Here is a 19,417-nt window from a genome sequence, read left to right as displayed (position 1 = left end):
TGTGTGTGTGTGTGTGTGTGTGGGGGTGTGTGTGAGTGTGTATAGCATATAAATGTGTAAGCGGTAAGGTCCATGAGTGGAAGTGTGTATGATGCGGGGGAGGGGGGTGTTAGTGTGTATATGCGTATTAATGTTTGAGCGGTGGGGTCCGTGAGAGGAAGCATGTATGTAGGTGTGTGTGTATTGGTGTGTTTGTCATATGAATGTGTGAGTGGCGGGGTCCGTGAGCGGAAGTGTGTATGTATGCAGGTGTGTGTGTGTGTGTGTGTTAGAGCATGAACGTGGATGAGTGTATCTCACCAGGGCGTGAATGTGTGTGCTATGAGGGTGCGAATGTCTGTGGGGTGTGCGTGTGTGGCTCCCCCCACAAACCACAAGGACAGGAAATCGTGAACCCAGGCTCTCATCGGTTCCCACTGCTGCCCCTCCTGATATCAGTCACGTCCCTTCACACCTCACTGAAGCTTCAGAACCATCCTGTCCCAGTCCTCGTTTCAGAGAGAGAACTCAAGATCAAGGGTTCAGAGAGGGCGGGTGACCGGGCCAACGCCACACAGCAAGGTGGTCACTCAGCGCAGGCTGCACTAACTTCCTAGCCACAAGCACTAGCTTCTCCGATCCCCGAGGGCAGCACATGGTGGGAAGAGAAGGGCGGGGGAGAAGGTAGGCTTGAAGTCATGACCTGCTGACCACACATGGGGCTACAGGTGGGGAGCACCTATTTCAGAGCCTAAAACTGAATAGTGCACCAGCCAAAGGCAATCTTTTGCTGACATTCCCTTCACATGAGCATGGCCTCTGCAGGCCACCGCCGCTCTCTGAGCCTCGGTTGTCCCTTCTGTGTAATGGGATGAACCATCCCTGCCTTTGAGGGGCTTGAGAATTTGAGGGGTTAAAATAATACCAAAGCATCTAGTGCTGTTCTCACAGTGCATCCCAAAGGCGGGAGGGCCAGCTCCCCCAACCAGATGAGGAAACAGAGGTTCAGGAAGGCAGGAGGAGTTGCCAAGAGAGCCCGGATGCTGGACTGTGAGGTGGTGACCGACTCGGGCCTGGCCGGGCCCACGTCCTGCCCAACGCCCCTCACACCGGGCGCTGAGGGACACCCCGAGGCTGGCATGATGAGCTCAGCAGGGCTTCGTTGTTCTGAAAACGGGGAGGTGAGGCGGAGACAGAGGGAAGCGGGACCAGGTGGGGGATGTCGGGGCTCCGAGCTGGGCCCCTGCCTCCCAGCCTGCAGCTCTGCCTCGTGGTCCCTCCCCCGGCTCCCCGGACACCCGTCCGTCTGTGCAGCACACACACTTGAGCCCCAGCTCCAGGCCGGGCTGCACACAGGAAGCCCGCTGACCTGTGGGAGCTGCAGTGGGGTGAGCTGAGTTCAGCAGTGGAGGAAACCACAGCGCCAGCTTCAGAACACTTTGAAAACAGGCCTGCAGCTTTGCTGACACTCCAGGCCCCACGTTCCGCCTGTGTGGGGTCACTGGCCGGCAGTGAGCTGAGGCCCCACGATGGCACAACAGGCGAGGCTGTCCTACTGACAGAGTCCGGTCAGAAACCAGGCCCTGTTTGGGGGCGAGCGGACAGTACAGCTCTCGGGGTGGGTCTCAATCCCTGATTGACTACAGTCACGAGGTCGGGCCTGTGTGGGCACCGGCTGACCGTACACTCAGAGGGTCAGACCTGAGCTCCGGCTGACTGACATACCCCCAGAAGGTCCTGCCCTCATCTCTGACTAGATGATTGACATGACAGCCAGAAGGCTGGGCCCTGATCTGTGACTGACGGGCTGACGGTAAAGTTAGAAGGTTGGATTCTCATCTCTGACTGACTGTGATTGACAGTACAGCCAGAAGATTGGGCCCTGACCTCTGACTTACTGACAGCCAGAACTCTGCCTTGTTGACTGACTGACTGACAGTCCCAGCTGATGGTACAACCAGAACATTAGGGCCTCCTGACAGACAGTTCAGCTGGACATTTCACCTTGTGTGGCGGGGCTGTTGGTGTCTGAGCAGGTGACAGTCAAGTCTGGGAATCAGGCACTCGGTAACTGACAGGCAGAGAGAACAAGAGAAAGAGAGAGAGAGGGAGGGAGGGAGGGAGAGAGAGAGAGAGGGAGGAAGGAAGAGAGAAAGAGAGAGACACACACACACACGGGACAGGCTGGAAGGAGCAGAAACGGTGGCAGAGACGGGACAAGATGGAGAGAACCAGAGAGACTTGGGTAGCCGGAAAGAGATTCCGGAACGAGGAGGAAAAAGAAGACTCACAGAGCTGGCGGCGTGTGGAGAAAGGAGATGGGTAAACAACACGGGGAGAAATGTGAAAAACCGAGAGAGACCCAGAGAGAGTCAAGATCTCACCCCTCTCTGAGGAAAAGGACTGAGCCCAAGAGAAAGTCAGTGAGACAGATGGCCTGAGAGGCGGACAGGGCCACAGAACAGAGCGCAGGTGGGGAGAACACTGGAGGGTGTCGGAGGGGTGGGGGGCAGAGAGATGACGGTGGAGACAGCACACAAAGGACATAAAAACAAAACAAAATCCAAGAGAAAGAGCAGAGCTAATGCCAAACAAGGCAAGCAGGGCATCGCTGCCGTTGGGTGCCGCTGAGCTCGTCACCGCTCACAGCGAGCCTCTGAACCACAGATCTGAACCGTGTCCTGTGCCGTCCTCCTCATCTCTGACACACGTGTGCCCACTGCTGCGGTCTCTGGGTCGATCCATCTGGTTGACGGCCTTCCTCTCTTTCACTGACCCTCACCCTTCCGAGCATGGAGTCCCTCTCCAAGGAGTGGCCTCTCCTAACGTGTCTGAAGTCTGTGAGACGGAGCTTCAGCACCCCTGCCGAGAGGGGCACCCTGGCTGCACCCTCTCCCACCACATATCTGCCTGTGGGCAGGAATGTCCACAGAGACCCCAGCCCCACCCCGTGACCAAATTCCCAGCCAGGAAGGACCGGTGTCCATGCCCCTGGCCCTCCTCACACTCAAGGCTGGAAAAGGACCTCCTGTGAGCCCCTGTCCAGGGAACTGGGCCCAGGTGGGGCGACACTGGGGCAGGAGAGGATATCTGAGGGTGGATGTGAGACCTTCAGGGGCCACACACTATTTCACACTCGATTCCCAGTGAGCAGGGTGAGGCTAGGGCCCTTCCCCACCATCCACGCTGAAGCAGGCCCATGAGCACAAACGTGGCCATGGTGGACGTCACTTCCGTCCACCTTGGAGGTCCTCCCCTGGCTGTCCTGCAGTCTCAGAACCAAGTCCAAGCTCATCTCTTCTCCCGTAGAGTAGTTGGTGGATTTGAACCACTGACCTTTCAATCAGCACAACATGCAATACGCCCTTCCAGCAGAGCTCCTCAAAACAAAACTCCAACTCCTTGTGGTCAAGCCAGAACCTTGTCACATAGCTGACCCTTCACTGGCTCTCTGAGACCGTAAACACCATAGAAGGAGACTGGTTATCTCTCCTACGGAGCTGTTGGTTGTTCCTAACTTAACAGCTAAAAAAAAAAAACCCAAACACCAAAACCAAAAAACTGGTTTTTGAAATGTTGAACAGGGAGCCCTAATGGTTGGTAAGGAGCTGTGCTGCCAACCCAAAGGCATGCGGTTCAAATCCACCAGATGCTCCATGGCAGAAAGATGGGCACTTTCCTCTTGTGCAATTTACTGCCTCTGAAAACCCCCTGGAGGGTCAGTTCTGAGTTGGCTCTGACTTGATGGCACGTGGCAACCACAACAAATGGGTGGCACACTGGGTGACAGGAAAGACCATTCACAATAAGGGGTGGACTGGACATTAGAATTAATTCATTACATTAATCAATTAAAGTGAATGTTATAAAACAAACTAGAGAATTGATGCCTTTGAGCTGTGGTGCTGGAGAAGAGTATTGAGTGTACCATGGACTGCCAAGAAAACAAACAGATTCACCCTGGAGAGGGTTAAACCAGACTGCTCCTTGGAGACAAGGATTCTGAGGCTCCGTCTGACATACTTTGGACATGTTGCAAGGAGACACCAGTCCTTGGAGAAGGACATCATGCTTGGGAATGTGGAGGGACAGAGAAAGAGAGGAAGGAAGACCCTGGATAAGATGGATTGATTGATTCAGTGACTGGGGTTTGGGGGTGGGTGTGTCAGCGGCAATGATATTGGCTCAAGATAGAGCAGACTTCAGAGCTGCTGTACACAGGGTCACTACAAGTCGCAAGTGACTCAACGGCACATAACACCACCACCACCAACGATCAATGGCTGAATAAGAGTCAACAACATTTGTAAACGTGCACTCAAAACAACCCAATTTTTCTAAGGACATTTGAAAGAATCTATTTGGGTGTGAATCAAATGGCAGAGGCCCAAGCCGAAACGCTCAGTGTCTGCTTACAGCCCAAGCCTTCGCCGATGAAGTGAACTACTGCCTGACCTTAGGAGCTTTCAGGTGGCCTCGTGGGTAAGGCATCCACCAGCTGCTCTGTGGGAGAAAGATGGGCAGTCTCCTCCAGGGCGATTTACAGCCTCTGAAAACCTGCTGGAGGGTCAGATCTGCGTCAATTTCAGCTGGATGGCAACAAACAATTACAAGGGTCGTCTTTTCCAAATCCTTCCATCCACAGTGCCTCCTTACCCTATCAGCTGTTGTTGGGTACCGTCCAGTCAGAACCGACCCATAACTGACCCTCCAGCGGGTTTTCAGAGGCAGTTAACTCATCCTTCTCCCCGCAGAGCGGCTGGTGGCCTCGAACCGGTTGCCTTCGGGATTGCAGCAGAGCTTCTTGCCACTAGGCCATCCGAGCTCCCTACATCAAAAGTCACTCACAATTAAATCTCAGGTCCACCAGGACTAACACACAAACATTAGGAAGGAAAACAAGGGTGTAATAAGGAAGTCAGACACTTTGACTGATTATTCTGATTATGGTTTTTAAAAAAATAAATATGTTTTAACCTAAAAAACAACAACAACAAAAAACACAACCAATTTTTTAAAAAAATTAAAGGGGAGGGAAAATCTTGCTCGTGGCTCCATCCTGTCCTCTGGTGGTGACTTCTAAACACTGCAGAAGGAAAAATACCTTCTTTCAATGGGAAGGAGCTTGTTTGTTCTGGTTTTTTGTTGTTTTGTTTTTTGGGGGGGGCATGTTGCAAGGAGGGATTGGTCCTTGGAGAGGGACATCATGTTTGGGAGAGTGGAGGGATGGTGCAGGAGAGGAAGACCCTCGATGAGATGGATCGATTCTGTGAGTGGAGTGGTGGGAATGAGTGTGTTTGAGACAGTGAGGTTGGCACAGGATAGAGCGGCGTTTAGGGCTCTTATACACAGGGTCGCTATGAGTTGCAAACAACTCGATGGCACATAACAACAACAACAACAACACAACAACTAGTTTATCCTCTGCTTCCAGTCTCTCCCACCCCTCCTGGATCCTTATACTCATTCTACAATAGAAGTTTTATACAATACTTATCCTTATGGGGCCGAGTTAGTTCACCCAGCATAACGCTCTCCAGTCCCTCCCAAGTTAGGTAATGCTTTACAAAGTCACTGCTCCTGCGTGTTGCATAGTATTCCATTGTGTGAATGTACCATCATTTCTCAATTCATTCATTTGTTGCTGGACATTTGCAAGAGTTGAAAGCACACCATGGGCGGTTGTCCGGAAGGTGCACGGATGAACCCACTGATCTCTCGAAGAGCCCAGTGAAGTAGGTACTGTTAGCGCACCTATATTTTTGTGAGAAAAGTTCATTAACTCACAAAGGACACACGGCAAATGGGCACCGGGGCGGGGAAGGGCCTGAGACAGCCGGACCCAAGATCCATCAGCGCAAATGCACAGGCAGTGTGTAAAGTGGCTGCCCGCAAAGATGGGGAGATGAGAGAGAAAAGAAACCTCTGGGAGCACATACCACAGCCCCTCTGTGTACCACCAACCCCTCACTCCTGCCTGGCCTCTGGGAACGGCTCTGCTTCAGATCTGCCAGGTAAGGACCTGCAGCTCTGCATTCAAAACCCCTGAGAGCACCAGGTGGTCTGTGCCAGGCCTGGCACTTACGAATCACCTGCAGCTCAGGTGTCTGCAGGCAATGAGCAGCTGGCCTCTGGCTTTGTCCCGTCATTACACTCTCCACTTCCCTCCCAAACCTTCTCTCTGTCCCTGGTATGAGAAGGACCAATGTCCCAAGAGAGGACCCCCTCTCAGAACTCTCTGGAATGGATAAATCTCAATGGTAATACACACACAGTTGAGCCTCTTAGCCATCGTTCAAGCTGTTCCTCGGCATGGCTGTCCTTACAAACTTTGTTTCTCGCTACCTGGTCATCTTCTACCCACCTGTCAGAAACCCAGCTTCAGTGGGCTCCTGAGTCTTTCAGAAACCCAGCTTCAGTTGGCTCCGAGGCTCTCAGGAACCCAGCCTCAGTAGGACCCCAAATCTTTCTGGTTCCCTACAATGCTAGACCAGGCTGCTTGTACCTGTATCTGTCTCCCCAACTCAGCTAGGGACTCATTCTGTCAGTCAACAGGCATTTGCTGAGAATTTTCAGGAACACCTTTGCATCATTCTCTGTTCTAAGGGCAGAAAACCCCGAGGTGAACAGGTAAAGCAACCATTCCATCTTGCAAATCCGGTTTGGAGGAGGGGGAAGGAGGCAAGAAACCAACAATAAATAAAATAAATATCAAGGTGATTCCAGGGAGTTGTTCACTGCTCTCAAGTTGGAACCAACTCCTAGCTGACCCTCCAGCAGGTTTTCAGAAACATGAGAGGAGATTGCCCAACTTTCTCCCCCAGAGCAGCTGGTGGATCTGAACCACTTGCCTTTGGGTTGGCAGGGCAACTTCACAGCCACTAGGCCATCAGAGCTCCCTAATTTCAGGCGGCACTTAGAACCATAAAGAGTTTAAAGACAGTAGAATGGGGTCATAAAAATGCTGGCGTGTAAAGATGATGACAGCCAATACAAAGATTCTCAAATCTCCATGAAAATAAACAAAAACACAACACCACAATATCCATCAACAGATGGATGGGTGAAGAAAAAGGTGATGCCGTGCAAAGCAATAATACTTGACCATACAGAGAAACAAAGTTTTCTGGGCTATTTGGTGTTGGTTTCTGGTGTGTTTTTGTTTTGTTTTGATTTGTTTTGGTTTTTAATTCCCTAGTAAACAGATAGTGAGACAAGTGTTGAATACTAATACTAATGCTTTGGAAAGTTCAATCCTAGGGAAATGAGAGTAAAGAAAAAGAGAGTTCAAGTAGAAGAGGGAAAAAGAGTGTAACAGAAGCTGGTGGGTTCAGAAGAGGCCATGGAACAAGGGCCACTGGGGTTAACATCAGATGAGAACACACAGAGAACAAGATTCACCAGTGTTAACATCGAAGAGGCCATGGACGAGATAATAACTCTTTTTTTTTTAATGTGTGTACCGTCAAACCAGATCTTACTGGTACAGGAAGAGATTGTCCCTCCTTCTTCAGCAGAGCATCTGGTGGTTTCGAACCGTGCACCTCTGGGATTGCAGTGCAGATTCTTGCCACTGGGCCACCAGAGCTCGCCAAGATAAGAACTCTTAGTTGGTGGGATTGTAAAATGGCAAAACCACTCTGGAAAGCAGTTTGGAGCTTCCTAAAAAAAGCTGAACATAGACATTCCACATGACCCAGCTATTCCACTACTCGGAATACACCCTGAGAAAATGAGAATTGAGCGGAGACTTGTACGCCAATGTTCACAGCAATGTTCACAGCAGCATTACTCACCGTCACAAGAACATGCAAACAGCTCAGATGTCCAACCACAATCGAATGGACTGAGAAATGATGGTACATTCACACAATGGAATACTACGCAGCACGCAGGAGTAACGATTTTGTAAATTATTACCTAACTTGGGAGGGACTGGAGAGCATTATGCTGAGTGAGCTAACTCAGTCCCACAAGAAAAATATTGTATAAAACCTGAGTATAGGAATCCAGGGGGGGGATGGAAATGAAAGCAAAGGGATGAGGATGTATGGGGGGGATTAATTACAATTTGTACAATTTGGGGGGGCGGTGAGGGAAATTGGAAGACTATGGTCGGAAAAACGCTATGTTCAAATTTTGTAAATAAAAGTGTATGTATCTATGAATGAATGAATGAAAAGAAAGAAGAAAGAAGGAAGGAAAGGAAGAAAGGAAGAAGAAAGAAGGAAGGAAGGAAGGAAGGAAGGAAGGAGGGGGAGGAAAGGAAAGAAGAAAGCAAGCAAGCAAGCAAGCAAGCAAGAAAGCAAGAAAGCAAGAGGCCATGGAACAAGACTGATCAGTGTTAACATCCGCTGCATCTCGTCCGAAAGCAGAACTCACCAGCCAGATGAAGTGCCTGACTGTGCTTTCCGTGACATGGCACAAGGAATGAAGTTTTCTGCTTTAGATGTTGCCAGCAAAATTGGGATCATCCAAAGTGAGTCCAGCTGGCTAGTTCTAAATATACATTTTCCTCACCACCAAAAAAAGAAATGAAGCCTTGATAAATGGCGCCGCGTGGATCAACCTCCAAGACGTGCTCAGTGAATGAAGAAGTCAGAAAAGGACACACGGTGCGGGACTCCACGTGTGAGAGGTGTCCTACGGAGGCCTGTGACTCATAACGCCCCTACGTACAACAGCCCTAAACCCTGCTCTATCTTGAGCCAACCTCACTCTCTCTGACACACCTACCCCCAGTACCGTAGTCACTGAATCAACCCACCTCATCAAGGGTCTTCCTCTCCTGCGCTATCCCTCCACCCTCCCAAGCATGACGTCCCTCTCCAAGGACTGGTCCCTCCTGGCCACATGCCCAAAGTATGTGAGACAGAGCTTCAGAATCCTTGCCTCCAAGGAGCAGCCTGGTTTCACCCTCTCCAGGACAGACCTGTTTGTTCTCTTAGCAGTCCATAGTATATTCAACACTCTTCTCCAACACCACAGCTCAAAGGCATTGATGATTCTTCTGTCATTTTTAATCACTGTCCAGCTCTCTGATGCATTGCAAGTAATTTCAAAAACTATTGCCTGGATCAGTGAATAGGGTTGACATAAAGAGAACTGATGCCTTTGAGCTGTGGTGCTGGAGAAGAGTGTTGAATATACCATGGACTGCTAGGAGAACAAACAGGTCTGTCCTGGAGAGGGTGAAGCCAGAATGCTCCTTGGAGTCAAGGATTCTGAAGCTTCGTCTGACATATGTTGGGCATGTTGCAAAGAGGGACTGGTCCTTGGAGAGGGTCATCATGTTTGGCAGAGTAGAGGGGCAGCGAAGGAGAGGAAGACCTTCGATGAGATGGACTGATTCTGTGACTGGAGCGGTGGGAATGAGTGCGTGTGAGATGGCTAGGTTGGCACAGGATAGAACAGCATTTAGAGCTCTTGTACACAGGGTCTCTAGGAATCGCAACCGACTCGATGGCACATAACAACAACACTGCCTGGATCAGGTGCACCTTGTATATGTTGGGGTTAAAGATATACACCCCGTGCCATTCAGCAATCCACCTTTGCTTATACTCCTGGCAGGCATGACTCCTGATGACTGTCAAAAGACATTGCCAAGGATGGTGGCACTAGCTGTCATTGTCCCAAACTGGAAACCACCCAAATGTCCAGAAATGACAGACTACAGCAATACATGAGGAGGAGAGAATATTCCTAACCCAGAATAAGTACAGCAAGAGAAAAATCACAAACTATTCCTACTGGGGACATGCTCACAAACAGAACGTCCCCCAGAGGAAGCCACAGACAAAGGAAACAATGCGTTGTTAGGATTGAACAGGTTAGTAAGAGGAAAAGGCGCTGGACAGCCACGTGGCTGCCCTCCCCAGTAGGACACACCTCGAGCTACAATCCCGCAGGTGTCCACCAGAGGGCACGCGTGCACCAGCTGGTCTCAGAACTCCAAAGGGGCCAGGGTGGTGGTGACAGGTGTCCCCCCTTGGCCTCCTGGTCAGTGTCCAGCTGGGGACTCTCTGCAGCCCCAGTCCCCAGGAGCCCACAGAGAGCCCCTGCAGCGCTGGGCTATGCTCCTGAAATGAAATCTAATGTCATCCTTTTCCAAGCCAGGTCCCCACTCTCGGGAGATGTCCCTTCCGGTCAGCCAACTAGAAAGAACTCTAGAATTCCACAGGCCTGGGCTCCATCCCGGTATCGCTGTTTCCTTGCTGTGTGTGTCCTGGGGCTCAGTCACCACATCTCTCTGGGCCTCAGTTCAACACCTCTGAAATAAAAGCATGGGCCTCCACACATCAGGTCTAGCTAAATGAGGTTGTTACTGTTATATGTTGTCGAGTCGCCCACGACTCATACCGACTCTATGTACATCAGCCATAAACCCTGCTCTATCCTGTTCCAATCTCCAACACATCTACCCCCATTACCCCCGTCACTGAATCGATCCATCTCATCGAGGGTCTTCCTCTCCTGAGCTGTCCCTCCACCCTCCCAAGCATGACGTCCCTCTCTAAGGACTGATCCCTCCTTGCAACATGTCCAGAGTATGTCAGACGAAGTTTTAGAGTCTTTGCCTCCAAGGAGAAGCCTGGTTTAACCCTCTCTAGGTCAAACCTGTTTGTTCTCTTAGCAGTCCATGGAATATCCAAGACTCTTCTCCAGCACCACAGGTCAAAAGCATCAATTCTCCTTCTGTCCTCCCTAGTCATTGTCCAGCTTTCTGATGCATAGCAAGGAACTGCAAAGACTATGGTCTGAATCAGGTGCACCTTAGTCTCCAGACTGACATCGTTGCTCTTCAGTGCCAGGAAATAGGGGCAGCAAGCGTCAATGGCCTCATCTTCACACTGGCACCACTACCGCCACCCCCTGGGCTTGTGTGGACCAAATGGGATGCTGTCTGTATGGTGCTGGCACGACGCTGGTCCCTAGAAAATGCAACATCATCGCCATAGCAACAAGAGCAGAGGACAGCTGGCGGAAGGATGCTTACGCGTTCAGCTGTTAACCAAAAGGCTGGCAGTTCAAACCCACAACCTGCTCCGTGGGAAGAATGATGTGACAGCCAGCTTCTGAAAAGGTCACAATCTTGAACCCCCAAGGGGGCAGTTCTACCTTGTCTTACACGTTTGCTACGTGTTAGGATCTCCTGGACAATCAATGTGTTGTTTGCTGGTTTAATAAGTGCCCAGCCCTGCCTCTACCATCTTCAGGACTGGACCATGGGGGGGTGCACAGGATCTGCAATGGCTCAATATTTTGTTTGTTATCTTCTGGTTTTGTTCATTGGTTTTTTCATATCACAAAGGCTCCCTTTTTCATTTTTAGATTGCCAAGCCTTTCTTCCTGGTCTTAGTTTTGAAACTTACACAGCATCCTGGCAACACGGGAGCCTCGCTGACTGATGGGTGGTGGCCGCGAAGTGAACCCGGGTCTCCCCCCAGGAAGGCGGGAATTCTACCACGGAACCACCGGAGAGGGACATCATGCTTGGAAAGGCAGAGGGTTGTTGAAATAGAGGAAGAGCGCCAGGCAAGTGGGCTGACACAGGGGCTGCGGCAATGGGCTCTACTGTGGCACAGTGATGAGGCCGCCACAGGACAGGACAGGGTTCAGATCTGTTGTTAGCGACGGGTCATACTCGACTCAACGTCACCTGACAACAACAACGTCAGTTTCCCCCTCTGCATTCTCTTACAGAGCTAGTGACGAGACAGGAAGACATTCTCTATCTTAGACATCACCTGCCCCACTTATTCTGCCATTAAGGAAATCGGGGTTTGGAGAGAGAGGGAAGATGTCTTGCTCAGAGTCCCATGTGAGCTGACGGTCTGGGCCTGGACCTCTCTGACTCTCTCCCTGGTGAGGCGCTCACTGCCTCCACCCTCCTGTTTCGTTCAGGGGTGCCCTTCGGGCATTGGGGTCCCCGGGCCAGCCCTTTGTGGGGCTCCTCCATTCACTATCCACAGGCCCACGTGCCGCAGCTGGTTTCTCTATCTGCAATCTCTTGCTCAGCAGTCAGTCAGGGATCATAAAACAAGGTGATTCAGGTGTGGACTGTGACCAGTGCCCCATGTCTTGTCAGCGTTCCCTCCCGTGGCCCTGAGGACACCAGCTGAGGGCAGAGTTCTGGTCACCTCAAGAACATTCTCTTAGCTCCACAAGCCCTTCGGTCAGCCTCTGTTAGACCCTTTAATCATAAGATCTCCTTAGGGGATCTTCTACATGTGAGTCCTTGAGTGTTGAGGGGCCTGGGAAGTTCCTCTCCTCAGCTCCCCAGAGTTCACAGACTGGGGCAGGGTCCAGAGAAACAGCCTGGAGGGTTTAGTTAGGAGAACAGAGGACAGAAAGGCCTGTCTAAAAAGAAGGACGGGCACATGCCGGAGTATGGAGATGGAGTAAGGAGCATATTTGGGGAACGGTGGAAGGACCTTGTGGCTGGCTTCGAGAGTCTGGGGGATTCAGTCTTTGCATATATTTATTCGCGTGTCCTGCACTGTCCTGGGCACCGGGGTCGTAGCTGAGTACAATGATAAACTGGAGGGAAGCTCAACAATTCCAGGGGGTTCGCACAGCTGCTGTTCACTGAGCCCTGTTTATGTGCCCGGCCTATCCTGGGCACCTTATATGTCCCCTCATTTTCTTTTTATTTTTTAAATTGTGTGTGTGTGTGTGTGTGTGTGTGTGTGTGTGTGTGTGTACCATCAAATCGGATCTGACTGGCACAGGAGGAGATTGTTCCTCCTTCTCCAGCAGAGCATCTGGTGGATTTGAACCACATGCCTCTGGGATTGCAGTGGAGCTTCTTGCCACTAAGCCACCAGAGCTCCCTTGTATGTCCCCTCATTTAATCTACCCATGAGTCGGGCCCCTGGAGGAGGCAGGGCTTGACCCCAGGTGGGGAGGTCTTAGCAGAGAGGGAACGGTTATTCCAAGTGTTGAAGGATTAGCAGGTGTTTCGTAGCTGTGTGTGCTCAGGGAGAAGCACCCACGTTCCATCAAGTTGCTGGAAGCAGGAACCCCAGGGCCGCGTCTAGAATCTCTTACTTAAACGATGCTTTGATGCGTCGCTCCCGGGGAGCCCTCCCTTCAAAACCAGCTGGCACCGATGAATGATGGCTTTCAAGGAGTTCTGAGAAATACATTGCCAGGACTTTCTTCAGATGCACCTCTGGGTGGAGTCAAACTTTGCACCTTTTAGTGAGCAGCCCGGTGTGTCAGCCCTTTTCACCGCCTGGGGCCTCCGAGCTGCCTGAGCGCAGGTTTGCACATTCCACTCAGCCCCAGCTCTACTGCTTCACCGATAAAACAAGGCGTGGTATCACCTCCTGGCACCATGCGGCCGTCTTTGTAAGCACGAATGTCACTCATAGATTTGACAGGGAAGTGGGAGAAAATAAAACAAAAAAACCTGATGAGAACAGCAGTGCTTGTGAATGCTATCGACCTAGGTAAGAGGGAGCTTATGAGAGCCCTGGTGGCCTAGTGGTAAGGAACGGTGCTGCCAACCCAAAGGACTGCAGTTCGAATCCACCATCTGCTCCATGGGGGTCAGCTATGAGTAGGTTCTAAAGCGACAGAACAACAATGTAAACATTGCAGACACTTCCTAAATTTCGGTAGGCTGACTGGGCTCTCAGAATGGAAGGAAGCAACCAAAACTAAAGATGACATACTCATTTCTAGAAACAAGTAATCTGTTTCCACATTTGAAAATGCAAGTTTCCAGGGAGCTCTGGCGGCCTAGAGGCAAGAAGCTGCACTGCAATCCCAGGGGTATGCAGTTCGAGTCCACCAGATGCTCTGCTGGAAAAGGAGGGGCAGTCTCCTCCTGTACCAGTCAGATCTGATTTGATGGTACACATACACAAAATAATATTTAAAAAAAAAGAAAGAAAAGCAAGTTTTCATGGCAAAGTTCAGTAAGCCAGCAAACAACAAATGCTGGTGAAGATACAGAGGGATGGGAACTCTCGTATATACTGCTGGGGGGACTGCAAAATGGAGCAAAACCGTCAAGTTTGAGACTTTAAAAGCTGAAAACGGAAATAACATTTGACTTGGCCATCCCGGAACACCAAACGAAATGTTTCACACTGTGGATGAGAGATGTCCACCCAGCTGACGCAAAAAGATTCGCAACTGTGCCCTTTCCAAAGAAAAGGTGGGCCTGCAGAATTCAGACATTACTGAGCCGAAATATTGACAGTACATGCGCGGAAAACTTTGGTGAAGATAATGCAAAAACACAGCAAAGAGATACGGAACTGCCAGAAATTCCAGATGGGTTCAGAAGAGGATGTAATCACTGCTGACCTCAGATGAATCTTGACTACGAGCTGGGTATACTGGAAAGGTGTCTGCCTGCATTTTATTGACTGTACAAAAGTATCTGAGTGTGGATCACAGCAAATTAGGGATAACACCGAGGAGAGCGGGAATTCCAGAACACTTAACTGTGCGCATTCAGAACCTACAGATACAGAAAAGCAGTCACTGGGACAGAATGAGGAGGTGCTGCATGGTTTGACATCTGCAAAGCTGTGTGTCTGGATCTCATCCTGTCGCCGTACTTAACTCACTCTGTGTGCCAGACAAATAATTCACCAAACTGGACTCTGAAAGTGGCATCAGGACCACAGGGAGACTCATGAACACGGTCTGATGCCACACCCGGTTTGCTGAAGAGGATCTGACACACTGCCTGATAAACATCAGAGGCTACATACAGCCTCCAGGATGGGGTGCATCTCCACGTAAAGAAAATAAATCTTCTTCCGTCTATATCAATAAGCAACATCACGATAAACAGAGAAAAGACTGAAGCTGTCAAAGATTTTGGATCTGCAATCAACACCCACGGACACAACTGTCATGAACACAAATGGTGTCTTGCAAGGGCCAAACACACTGCCAAGGACTGCCTTGAGGTGTTACAGTGAAAGGATATCACTTTAAGGACTAAGGTGCACCTGACCCAAGACATGGTCTTTTCCATCACCTCTGCTGCCTGTGCAAGTTGGACAATGATGTTCTGTTGAGCCAGAACTAACTCACAGTCAACCTTCCAGCAGGTTTTTCAGAGGCTGTGAATTACACAGGAGGAGACTTTCTCCCACAGAGAAGCTAGAGGATTCGAACCATGTACCTTTGGTTTGCAGGGTGCAACGTCTTACCACTAAGCCATCAGAGCTTCCTAGTGTTGGAGTAGAGCACTGAACCTATCACTGACTGCCGACAACATCTTCAACATCGCTGACACATTTGCGTCCCTCACTGATATAGGCACCATGTCAACCCATCTTGTCAATCCATCTTCCTCTCTCACACTGTCCCTCCATCTTTCCAAACATGATGTCTTTTTCCAAGGACTGGTCCTTCCTAACAACATGCCCAAAGAATGTGAGACGGTGTTTCAATGTCTTTGCCTTCCAGGAGACCCTGGCATCACCATCTCCAGGACAGAGATTGTGTTTGATTTTGTTTGTTCTCCTGGCAGTCCACGGGACATTCAATACTCTTCCCCAACACCACAACTCAGACACAGATCCTTCTGTCTTCTTTAGTCACTATCCAAGTGGCCGTTATAAAGGGCTGGATGTGTGCGCCTGGGAAGGGCCCAAGCATTTTCCGCATCATCTCATTCAAGCCCAACACCAGCCCCACAAAGCAGAAAGCACTCTTGCGCCCAACTAACAGATGAGGAAAACTGAGGTCACAGCCATCCCTCGTCACAGCTCTGATCAGAACCCAGACAATCTGGCTCCAGATGCTGGTGCCCAACTGCTCCCCATCAAAATCCCACGTATGATTTCACGAACGCATTGATAACTGGCTGACCCACATGCGTCATCACACGCTGTCCTCGAAACACCATCAGAAAAAGAGAAGTCACATATTTTTTAAACAGAAACAAGCAAGGCTTACATTAATTGTTCCACATGTCAGAGACATTGACAGAAGGCTGCGGTGAGATTTGAACCCGTGATTTTCAGATCCCAGCACTTCTACGCCAGGCAGCTGGAATTACATCTTTGCACTGGGCCAGAAACCCAACAGGAGGGTAGGCTTCCCTGGTGAAGCCACCGGATACTATCCTCATCACCAATCAGGGCACAGCACATCAGAGGTCACCACAGGCCTAGACAGCACTATGACCACCCATGGCCACAGTCGCAACCCCCACAGTGGTCTACTCAGCCACACCACTGCCACTCACCACCAGGGGCCCGCTCCGCCTGTCCTTGCAGAAGCTGTGGCTCCTCCGAGGGCCCGCGACGGAAGGGGACACTCGCCGGGTAGGCTGCTCATTGACTTCGGGGACGTCCTTCTTCTCCAGGTCCCGTGGCGGGATCTAAGGGTGTAAACACAAGGGAGAACTTGACTCGGGAAGGTCACAGCTCCAGGAAGAGCGTCACTAGCATAAAGTTCCTCCCCACATGAGCCCATCCACCTGGGGAAAGAACCACATGGCCCCACCAGCTACAGGAGTTGATGGGAACCAGTGAGGCTGAGCTCAGGACGCGCATGGCACTGTGCCACCACCAGGGGGCCGACTGCACGGCCCTGGGCACCTGGCTAATCTCCCTTCACCTCTGGGGAGCCAGGCACCTGTTAGGTGCTGTCAACTCAAATACAATGTACAGCGATGCTGTGGACAGCCAGCCCGAATCCTGCCCCCCCGTGCCATCCTCATCACGTCTGCGACCTAAGAGCCCATTGCTGAAGTCACAGCGTCAATCCATCTCCTGGGGTCTCTGCTCTGCTTCGCTGACCCTCCACCTTTCCAGACATGATGTCCCTCTCCGTGTCCTCTCACTGGGAGTCCTCCACAAATGCCATTAGATGTTGGGTGTTATCAGTCGTCCCTGACTCACGGCGACCCCAGGTGACAGAGCGGAACTGTCCGCACAGAGTTTTCTAGGGAGCTCTGGTAGATGGGAGTCTTTTCCTTCGTAAGAGTCACTGGGGGGGTTAGAACCAGCAACCTCCCACTTAGCAGGTGTGAGACTAAAGATTGCACCAGCAGGTCTCCTTCCATAAACATTAGCCACCCTCATGGCGGCATGGTCGTGCAGGGGGACCCCACATGTTCTCCATGGAAAAAAAATGTATGCATGACTAGATACTCAGAGAAGGCAGACAGACACAAGCGGGTTTGTTTTTTATACACAGAAAACACACTTGCAGGTTATGAGACCGGGAAGGGGGGTGTGACCTGCCTTCCGCTCCCATCACAGATGAGGAAGAGGAGGCCCCGAGAGGGCCTGGGGGGGTCATACACACAGTACTCTTTCAGAGCAAAGGCCCTGGCCACAGGTTTTCCTCACTTTTAGTATTATTTTCATTTTTGGTGTTGTAGGAGGCTCCCGGAATCCCTGAGCAGCGTTAAGTGGTTACATGCACAGTTGCCAAGCAAAAGGCTGGTAGTTCAAATCAACCCCAAAAGCTTCCGAAAAATTATCCACTGAAAACTCTAGAACATGGTTCTGTCCTGATACACAGGGGACCGCTGTGAGCGGGGGTCAACACACTGGCCACTGACTGTTTTCCTTTATCTGCGTCTAGTCCGGGGATGCTCAGCGTGGCACTATTTGGGGCCGGACAATCGTGGGTGGAGGATGCAGGCCAGAAACCAGCTTCAAGCTTCTACGACCTCTTGCCTCTGTCATCCCTCCCCCGACAGCAGGAGGAGGGCATGGAAGTTTCCCACTTCTTCCCAAAACACAGCTTCAGAGCCTATGGGCAGGGGCTGATGATGGGGTTCCTTGGGAATCGAGGCATTCTCAGCTCTTAATCACGTTACCGTGTACCGTCGAGTCAGAACTGACTCACGGCTGACCCTCCAGCAGGTTTTCTGAGGCTGTAAATTGCATGGGAGGAGACTGCCCATCTTTCTCCCGCAGCTGGTGGGTTCAAACCGCCGGCCTCTGAGTTGACCAAACAACTCCTTGTCACTAGGCCACCGGAGCTCCCTAAAAACCTCATCCTGGGACTAACAGTCCCACGCTCAAAGACAGGGCAATGATGGGCATAGTTCAATGCTGATTTATTTTATAAAATATCATGAATGGGAAGGATTGTATGAACTACAATGTTGAGTGAAGGAAAGTGTGAAACAGTGTATATAAACTTTGTAAACAAACCAATATAAAATTTTAAAAAATTATATAAGAAAAAAAGAATCCCATGCTTTATGAACTGAGCCAGCCAGCCAATTTTATCATGTTGTCGTGTGCCATCGAGCCAGAACCAACCCACAGCTGACCCTCCAGCGGGTTTTCAGAAGCAGTAAATCACATGGGAGGAGACTGCCCATCCTTTTGTGAAGCGGCTGGTGGATTCGAACTGCGTGCCTCTGGGATCTTGGCATGACTTCTTACCACTAGGCCACCAGAGCTTCCCATTTTGTCACAGTGCAGCCTCATAACAAGGCTTCAAAGTGGAATGCTGTGAATTTTATTTAGCAGGGGAGGAAACGGAGGCTAAGAGATGTCCAGGGTCAGTTTTACAGTGGGGAGGGACGAGCAGAGGCTCAAAAGTGGCCTGTGTGCTCCTAGACGGGGGTCGCTGAAGAGCGCGCTCCCACCAGACTCTCTTGGACCGGAAGTCAACCTCAAGTTGACACTGATGTCAGTCTCCATAACAAGCCTTCCAGGTGGCACCCCATTGGAGACAGGAACACTGAGGTCCCGGAAGGTGGACAAGCTCACCTTTAAGCACTCGGCTAGAAAGAGGGAGAGGTGGGATGTGATTTGGGCTCTGGGTGGTTGATGCCACCAATCTGCTGTTACAATCACTGAGCAATCACTCTCCTCTCCAAACTTCTGTGGATCAGCCACTGGAAAAGAACGTCTATCTCTCAAGGCTAGGCTCAAGCCCGCACCTCCTCCAGGCTGACTTCCTGGCTTTCTTCTTCGGCCCCTTCATACAGAATCACTTCCTCCCTGGGGTGAGCATGACCCACTTCCCCAGGTCAACTGAAAGCTTGGAACGGATGAACTCCAGCCCTAATTTCTCCCCTCTGCAACCCTCTTTACTCCTCTTCTACCACAGAGTAAAATCTTGTGTACTGGATACTGGGGCCACCATGATTTCCAACACTGGCTTGGCTACTTGATGCTGTGTCGCCTGGGACAAGTTCCTCAACCTCTCTGAGCTTCAAGGATTTTTATTCCCACCTCTGGACAAGAAGACAAAGGTACCCTCAGCAGACGTTGCTGGTGTCCTGCCCAATATTCATGTGCCTGGCAGTCATAGAAGTGACCTACTGTTCAAAGGTTTTCTCTCTCCACCACTGAACACAGAACTACCCATGACAGAAGAGCCTGAGATTGGAGTCTGAGTCTCAGCCAAGAACCAGTGGGAGCCAGAATGTTCCCAATAAAAGAAATACCCCAGATACTCTGCCCTTGGAGGGAACCATTCAGAG

The 19,417-nt window shown here is 50.7% G+C and overlaps 1 protein-coding gene across 1 annotated transcript in view; it reads right to left on the bottom strand.

Annotated features, from left to right (window-relative positions):
* KIAA1671 (KIAA1671 ortholog) overlaps positions 1–19,417 on the bottom strand; it is a 149,903-nt gene that overhangs the window by 118,021 nt on the left and 12,465 nt on the right. Inside the window, exon 4 of the mRNA XM_006890514.1 lies at positions 16,205–16,339. Within this exon, the coding sequence (XP_006890576.1) occupies positions 16,205–16,339 (135 nt within the window). The remainder of the gene's footprint in view (positions 1–16,204; positions 16,340–19,417) is intronic.

The sequence above is a fragment of the Elephantulus edwardii genome, unplaced genomic scaffold (genome assembly GCF_000299155.1).
Source record: "Elephantulus edwardii isolate Elephantulus edwardi_28Jun2011 unplaced genomic scaffold, EleEdw1.0 scaffold00089, whole genome shotgun sequence".
Taxonomy (NCBI): Eukaryota; Metazoa; Chordata; class Mammalia; order Macroscelidea; family Macroscelididae; genus Elephantulus; species Elephantulus edwardii.
The sequence above is the reverse complement of the archived record's forward strand: the minus strand, read 5'-3'. Positions and strand labels throughout refer to the sequence as shown.